Source organism: Palaemon carinicauda, chromosome 2, assembly GCF_036898095.1.
Source record: "Palaemon carinicauda isolate YSFRI2023 chromosome 2, ASM3689809v2, whole genome shotgun sequence".
NCBI lineage: Eukaryota > Metazoa > Arthropoda > Malacostraca > Decapoda > Palaemonidae > Palaemon > Palaemon carinicauda.
In genome coordinates this window covers 131,242,661-131,251,665 of record NC_090726.1, presented here as the reverse complement: position 1 = coordinate 131,251,665, position 9,005 = coordinate 131,242,661, and the positions used below count along the sequence as shown (strand labels likewise).

At 41.0% G+C, this 9,005-nt stretch overlaps 1 protein-coding gene across 1 annotated transcript in view; it reads right to left on the bottom strand.

Moving 5' to 3' along the window:
• Window positions 1-7,130: 7,130 nt before the first annotated feature.
• LOC137621493 (lysosomal protective protein-like) overlaps window positions 7,131-9,005 on the bottom strand; it is a 10,293-nt gene continuing 8,418 nt past the window's right edge. Inside the window, exons 9-10 of the mRNA XM_068351837.1 lie at window positions 8,239-8,392; window positions 7,131-7,550 (exon numbers count right to left, since the gene is read on the bottom strand). Coding sequence (XP_068207938.1) covers window positions 7,374-7,550; window positions 8,239-8,392 — 331 coding nt within the window. The 3' untranslated portion in view covers window positions 7,131-7,373. The remainder of the gene's footprint in view (window positions 7,551-8,238; window positions 8,393-9,005) is intronic.

Below are 9,005 nucleotides of genomic sequence, written 5' to 3'. Positions count from 1 at the left end.
AATGGTTTTTCAGCCATTGAAACCTTTGAGCCGGAGAGAATCGAGACTTCTAGAAGCTTATCTTGCATCCGTGATGTCCCGGGAACCGGGTCATTTCCTTGGATGCACATAGACCAGCTACTTTGGGTGCTGCCCACCCCAGCCTCTCGTCCAGGTATATTGTTGCCTGAACCATTTCTAGGCTTGGTTTTTATGTGGCTAAGTCTACCAATCCTATGAAGATATTTAGGACTGTCTAGTCCGGCACGTATCTTTCCTAGGATGTACGTTACTATCTGTAACTTGAATTCTAGATAGGAGGGGAGGAGGTGATTGACTGGAAGTTGTCACGGGACATCTTTCAGGTCTGACAAGACTACAAACACCCCTTTTTGAAACAAGGTCCATATGCTCAGAAGGATTAACATTCTGAACTTGCTGTTTTATATGAACTTGTTGAGTGGTGACAAGTTTAGAATGACTCTGAGATTTCCTGAGTCCTTCTCGTGAACACAAAACAGCCTTCCCTGGAACTCGATGGACTATAGTTTCCTTACCACCTGTATGCTCTAGAGCTCTCAGGTATACTCTTCCAGGAGGGTTTTGGATTATAGGAGAAGGTAAGGAAATGAGGGTGGAGACCTTTCTGTTCCCCATCATAGTCCCATCTTGATTAGGCCTTGGACCCAAGGATCGAAGGTCCGACGATCCTGAAGGAACCTCCCTCCTACCAGAAGCATCTTCATGTCTCGAATGATCAGTAGGTTTTAACTCTTGACCATTTGCCTGTGGCGCCGTGGTCACTGTGACTGTGGAATGTTGTTGAACAGCCTGGATATTTCCAGCCTTTCCCGTCTTCTTTTTAGGTTGGGGACCCACAACCATGGAAGATTTTCTCTTTGAAAGGATGCCACACTTATGGAAAAGACTTATGTTCTCCATGGTGGCGCTCTTAATCACTTTCCTAGATACCTCGTCTAGGAAGAGGTCTTTACCCCAGATGTTGGAAGATATTAGCTTCCTTGTTTCGGGTTTCACTGTTGCAGCAGCGAACACAAACTCTCTACATGCTCTCCTAGCCTTCACAAAGGTGTAAAGGTCCTTCACTAAGGTAGCCATATGCATTTTGGCTAGGACCATGAGCATGACTGGGGTATTTTGATAGGTTGAACACAACTCTATGTAGTTTTGTAGAGAAAGGGAGGCTGCAAGTCTTTCCCTTGTCTCTTGTTCATTATACAAGAGAAACTCAGATAGTTTAGGGAGCCGTTCGTTAAATTGTCGACTGGTGACATCCGCATCTAATCTTCCTACTGAGAAAGTTAAATGGACTTCCTTCCAGTCCTTTTCCTGTCTGGGAAAGGCTCAGAGGCTTGCACTCCTCGAGTGCAGGACATGGTCTACCGGCCTCCACTGCCTTGGCAACAGATGTAAATGCCTTCCCCATAAAGGGGAATGAGATTGAAGCAGGAGCAAGAAAGGAAGGGTGCCTATTATTTAGAGAGAATACCTTCAACTCCGAGTAACCTGCCTTTTTCAGGCTTCTTGACATGATAGCCTGTGCCTTATCATGGTCGAGAATCATGACCTCCTTCGTTTCCATTCCTTTTCTTGACTTTGTTTCATACCTAAGTCGAACAAAACAATTAGGGAAAGCATCAAAGCTTGGCCAAAATTGGATTTTGTCCAAAGGAACAGAACCCATCTTCTCCGAGATGTAGAGTTTGCCATTTAAAATCGGCATCCGCTCCGCAAACCTCCAGGGATTGGTTCTGGAGCATGTCGGTAGGTCTTGATCCATGGGTCGTTTATGACCCTTGGGAAGCGACAAGAGAAGCTTTGCGAGGCTCTATCTTGCCTTTTACTTCCTGCTTTTCATTTTGTTTACGAAAGCTCCCTATTAGATTATTCACTTAGATACATAATTGTTCCATTCTATCTAATAGGCGGGTAGAAGACGAAGATGTCAACGTCGATGGCTCTAGAGCCGGCATAGGCGGAGGCATTCCGACACGACATTTTCCTCTTCTACCCCGAGGAACTTCCTGCCCTCTTTCCCAAAGGCTATCTGGCCGCCAGGGGATGTAATTGGCGCCTGAGGCATCACTATTTCCTTACTTGCCTTTGGGAATAGTAGCTTACGCATCCTATCATTAGGTAGGTAAGGTCCCGGAGAGATTTTTTGGAAGCCTCTCACCCAGTTGCGTAATTTGTATTGAGCTGTATCCCTAGTCTCTGTAGACTTGGGATTCTCGAAACCTTCGGACATTAAGGTCCGACATATATTGCAAACCTGCGGGTTCCAATAATGTAGGGATCCGGAAATAATATTGCAGGGGGCATGACACCTGCAAGTATTATGACCGTAAAAATACTTACTCTTGGCCTTGCAGAAGGCTGCAGCACAAGTTATCTGATGTTCCTCCTGTAAAGAAAGGAAAACAGAATGAGTATATAAAGGATTATCTCCCTTATAATCAATATGCAAAGGTCATCTTCAGAATAGCTTAGGATAGTACGCTATAAAGGGATAATAGGGGACACATACTTGTGTACCCTCTGCAAGCAAATGCTGTTACCTCCCCTCGGTATTAACTATATGGAGATTCCTCTATCAAGGAACTCCAACTAAAAGGGCTCTTACCCCTATGGGTAGAGAAGTACTACTTCACTGTCCCTTTTTATTCTTAATACTGTGGGGTTAGGATGACTGATTCTCAATCAGAATATTGAAGAAATGCTTTTATTTCAATATAGGAGCGGTACCAGCAGAAGCTCGCACAAGTGTACCCAAGCTATGTTAGAAATTACTACTGTATAATGGTACTGTAGTTTTCTATTTGCAGTATATTGCAAATTACTGGCTACTGTACAATTATATATTGCAGTTCAGCCAATATGCTGCCTTTGTAGCAAGCATTTGACAGCGTGGTCCAGCTGGCATGATGCCAGCTGGACTAGGAAAATAAAGACATATATTTGTGTATCCCACTCAACCTATTTGCAGGGGGCCTTCCTTATAATATCAAATTATAGAGTTTCCTGATCAGGGAGACTCAAGGATAAAGGCTCTACCCTTTAAGGGTTAGGAGTGTAACATCCCGGCCTTGAAGATATTTAATATTGTAGGGTAATCCAAAAACTGATTTCTAATCAGAATATTGAAGAAATTATATTCATTCAATATGGGATTGGGTTCAGCAAATACCTGTGTAGGGATACCCAAGATATATTGGAAATAACTACTAGTATAATATATATGGTAGTGTTCTATCTGCAGCATAGAATATGCTGCAGATATACTGGCGACCTACTAACATATACTGTAGTTCAGCCGGCATGTTGCCGGCATAGCTAGATCTTGCTGGCATATCCAGCATGCTAGCTGAAGAGAGAGAGATAGCATGGAGTAAAGGCTACTCCTTACTGTGTATGTATACATTAATTAAGGATGTAAAAGTCTAATTTTACTGCCTTTCTCCAGAAAGAAGGTTAAAATGGAAGGGGAGAATGTACCATTCAGGCTTCCATCCAGTTACAGTACTATTGCCGGCAAGGTGCTGCCGATACACTGCCAGCAGGCTAGCCTCCGGCAGTACCAGTACAGTCGGCGTACTGCCGTCTGAGTCAGCACCTATCTGTGCCGGCCTGGCTGGCGGTACTCCGGCAACAGGACCTGTGACTAGCAGTCCAAGGGAGAACTGAAGAACCTTGGGGACAGAAGGGACTTCCCACTCACAGCCATCATGGTTGCCGGCAGCCGCCAGCCAACGGCAGCCATCTTGGCTGCTGGCAATCGCCAGCCACCGGCAGAGACCATAGTTGCCGACAGATGATGTGGCTACCGGCAGTATGCATTGCCACCAGCAGCCATCATGGCCGCCGGCAGTTGAAAGACATATGGTCACTGACATTGAACATGGCCGCCGACAATTATCATGACTGCCTGCAGCTAACATAGCTATCGGCAGCCAGACAGAGGCGTAGAGAGGGAGTCTGGCCGGCTCCGGCAACCCACCAGCAACGGTAAGGTTGCAGGACACCGGCCCAGTGAAAGACAATGGCTCGGCCATCAAAAAGTGGGCAGAGGGGAAGGGAACAAGGTCCTGTTTGGTTGTGGAAGGAACTGGCAAAGTTGTCAGTCCTACCACACCTTAAAGAAACTCTGTTTCAGTATCGGCAGTATCTTAGGTGATAGGAGCGACTCAGTTCCCCAACCCAGAAAATGCCAATACAGTTAATGGGACGGCGGCATTGCCGCCTCCTCTCAACAAGGGAGAAACAGAGTTCGAGTGCTGCCGTTATCCTAGGCAAAAGAAGAATACTATTCTTCAGCCTAGGGGACTGCGAGCACAGGACTAGTCTTCTAGACCGCAAGGAGAAGATGGTATCCTATCAATACTTCAATTGCGGCTAGGGAGGCTAGCCTCCAATGTCGGCAGCCTCCAATGTCGGCAGCCTAGCCGGCAGGGGAATGATGGTATCCTACAACCTATTCACCCTGCCGGCAGGTCGCTGACATAAAACTAAATACTCTGAGATTCTGACTGAATCCCAAAACCTGTTGGTATACCACAACCTGTGGTTAAGGGAAGAGACACAAAAACCCTAGGCTAGTCATGTCTGAATAAAATTCAGGGCACGACCACTAAGGTTGCAGCCTGAAGCTACACACAGAGGGAAAGAGAGATTACCCTTAAATCTCCAAGGAGACGTATGATGTTTCATATAATTCTAAAAGGTATGAGTCTCCAATTGAATTGAAAAACAGGACACGAGGGTAACCGGGGAAATGTCTGAACGTATAATAAAACGCCTAGGTTAGGTTACCTAGGCGAGTCGAGATCTCGGTTACCTAACTCACCGAAACTCTAACTATACGATCAACATGGAAAAGGAAATTATGCACATTATCAATATCTTTACAAGTATAATTTGCCTAAATAGCTATATAATTAAATAACTAATTAATGCTATTAAAAACCGGAAAGTCTTTCTGCTAACTAAATAACACATGCCTAACGAACGACCGCGCCCATGGCGCCTCCAGTAACACGCCTAGCTCCTAGGCACAATAAATTACTCTAATTTCACTGTGAAACAGGAGCTAAAATATACTCATTGTAAAGACTCGATACTCAATGTTCCAGAGGTGGAAGAAGATGGAGAAAGCATAATTATAATCCTTGCAAAACGATCGAAAAAGTTAGATCAACAGGGAATACCACCGAGCGAAATCGCTACAAAATAAGAAATGTCCGCTATGTTGGAAATGGCGCTGTTGTCATACTCAATAGTAGTACGAGAACGGGGGTAACCTTGATACGGCTCCCCTTCTATTCTGCCACACCCCCCTCAAAGCGTAAACGCTATTAGGGTGCAGATTGGTATGTGGCGTGTCAAGAATACGTCCTCTGATATTATGCGATATCCTTGATAGCAAATTTAAGGATATTCGTGCCAGGAGTTAGAATTCTGGATACCTAAAGGTAAAATTCTCTGGGAATATCACTGTAGTACATATATCCCTTAGGAAGCTACTTTAAGGAACTTCCATCAGGACCACATGGCTTGAGCCCAAAAATCATACACTATATGTGGAGAAAGAGACAAAGCAACATAGAAGAAAGAAAAGCACTTAACAATAGTATATCGCAAGATCACTAGAGGCGTCGTTGCAAAGGCTAAGCCTGGACCTGAACCCAATCTTCCTTTGTAGAGGAGGTTAGAGAGAACATTTATTTTCACGCCAAAAATGAGAAAAGGCTAAAGACTAGGACACATAAGAGTGGACATGCTGCAAAATCCTAGCAGAGAGCTGGTAGCATAGCCTTCATAAATCTGACAATGAATCTGAAAGATTAGTTTTGGAAATACTACATGAGGTTGCCAAAACTGATAACAAGGTATCATTCCAACTGATTTCAAGGTAGAATGGGATACAATTTAAACTTGAGATTATCATTAAGACCAAGGGAAAGGCCCGTGCCAACAAGAAGTGTTGACTTTAATACAAACCGGCCGATTAAAACTTGTTTATGATCACAGGAAAGAGGTCAGTTGCAATACTGAGTATAAGCTTAGAAGCTTTACGCCTATTTATTAATAGATAGGAGTGATCGCTAACTTATTTTGCGGAATGAGCAGTTAGGAACCAGAAACCAAGAGAAATTTTGTTATGATCTCTGTAGCAAAATATTCTTAAGAACGCATTTGATTATACTTATAATTCTAATGTTTTAAAGTCCGTAAGAGTTATTACTCACTTGGATGGCTTTCAAATTTTACAGTTATAAAATTAAATATCTTACGAAGGCATTGACTCCTACTACAACAAGGTTTAATACCTGGATCCGCCGTATTCCCGGATCTGTGAAGCTGATCCGCGTGTAGGGCAAAAGGCTCACTCGCCTGGCGTGACCTACCAAAGCACGGTAGCTCACAAAGTTTAATAAAGTGAAGATTTCACTGGTAGCTCAGTTCAGATAGAATGATAGTTTTGGAAGGACATAAGCTCTTATTTTATTACTTAAAGGATGCCTAGTTCGTGTTCTGCATATGGATGCACTCAGAGACTTGGCAAAATCTTGAATCCATTGGTAACATTGCTTGTAGCTGTTTCGTAGCATAAGCTTCTGCCCTCCTCTGCTTTAATGCATCAGGAATTGACAGATTCATTTCAGTGGTCACTAGTTAAATCCCCTTTTATGAATGCATCTACAAATCTCATATTAATCTGATAATTGTTGTTCGTATCAGTTTAACAGGATAAGATTCTGTCCACCCCTACCATAGTCGAGTATTTCTATCGTCTTCGTTCCTTGAATGAATTTATATTTGTGCTTTTTTTTTTTGTATGTTTTATTGATAAAATATTTTAAATATATCTCTTTATTGATATAGAATTTTCATTTCCTTATGATGAAAAGATGATAAAGTCATTAGGTTTGAAGATAAGGCTATGACGGTCAGCGAAGTAGGCAAAGGATTGGGTCTTTTCTGCCCTACACGGCAGGTGTGTTCGCTCTTCAAGTGGCTTCGTGGATTTGTATAGGGAAAGAGACCAGTGGCTTCTCCAGATACTAAAACTCCTTGTATTACACAGGAATAAATATAGATACGAGTGTTCATTTTCCTTTTACAGTCAATCAATTTATTCAGTCATGAGCATATACAGATTTTTTTTTTTTTATTCCTTTAGCCTGTTCGTCTGAAGTAAAAACAACGGGGTTCGACGTATTTCAAGCTTAAATTAAACATTTCCTTTGGCCGTATTATCTCGTTGCTGATGTATACACAAAGTAGTCCTTTAGATCCTTGGGTAAATATACAGTAATTCATGTTCATCACGCTGAGTAAATATATATAATGTATATCGAAGACAGCTCTTTTTTCTAATAATCGCGACCTTGGATGAACGAAGTTATTAGCTTGAGTGCAGCTTCTGGTTTGTCTTCAGGTACCATGTGTCCAGCACCAAGGACTGTTAACAAGTCCAGATTCTGGAACCTTTTGACGAAACCTCCTGCTGTATTTTCCGAGTAGAACCACATTCTTCGTTTTTCAACAACCTGTTGAAAGGAAAAGGAATCACTATTGATTAGAGAACGGTGTTTGTCCAATGAATTATTGAATTGCGGACACTGCTGTTCAAAGTGGCATCCACGCAACAATGGGATCGAATTCTTGTTTTTGTCTCACTTGCTAACTAATGATCTTCATAACGATCATTCTGTAACTGCCATTTGGGGGAAATATCATGAGTGATTTCCATTTTTTTTTTACATTGACTAACAACATCGAATTATTTACTTGCTTATCAATCGGCAGTGATAATTATGCGGCAAAAGCTGGATAAGACAAATCAGTAAATGACATGTGAATTAGGATTTCTTTTTCTGGGCTAAGGGCAATGTATCTGTGATTCATCAAAATTGATGAATTCGTTCAATTTGCCAGTTTTAGATGCGATATAATAATTGGTGAAATCCGACTAGTTTACGGGGCCAGTACGCATTTAGAATGGGCAACATTTTTTTCTTATTTCATTTCTTGATTTTATTTTCATTTTACAAAGTAGACTATCTATGAACATAATATCAAAACACCGAGATCATCACAACATGGCAATAAGTCGAAACTGATATAGTTAATGAGATTTAGAGAGAATTCCACTATTTTTGTAAACAAAACAATCAAGAAAATAGTTTTCTTACACAAGCAAACACGCTGATAGGGGAAAAAAGACTCGGTACTTGCCTCTAAATTCAAATCTTCAATGAACCATTCTGCTCCGAGGAAGTTACAGGCCATATCAATGTCTCCGCTGAAGACCAACCCACGAACTCTTGGGACAAGGTATTTGTATTGTGCCTCCATTGAGTCGTAGTTAGGATGGTAATCCACGTAATCACTACAAAAAAAAAAAAATAATATATATATATATATATATATATATATATATATATATATATATATATATATATATATATATATATATATATATATATATATATATATGACACAGATTGATTACTTGGAGTTTACCCCCGGGAAGTTACGATTAAATCATTTTAGATAATTGTACATTTTTTTTAGAGATTTATGATTGTGTATTAGAGTACCTTATATAAAAGTCTTATTTTCTATAAATATCTGTTCCTAGTTTGCGTAGACATCAAGATCATGCAATAAGTATTTTCCTTCTATTTGTTTAAGGGCCTATCCACTGTTTTCTTAGGATCTTCACGTCATTGGTCAAATGTATTATTTCATTCATGTCATGGAGCTACAGCTTCCAAAGTAAATGTTTGTGTAGTTGAACGTTAACACTACATCATCATTATTATTATTATTATTATTATTATTATTATTATTATTATTATTACTTACTTACTTACTTACTTACTTATTAAGCTACAACCCTAGTTGGAAAAGCAGGATGCTATAAGCCCAAGGGCCCCAACAGGGAAAATAGCCCAGTGAGGAAAAGAAACAAGGAAAAATAAAATATTTATAGAACAATA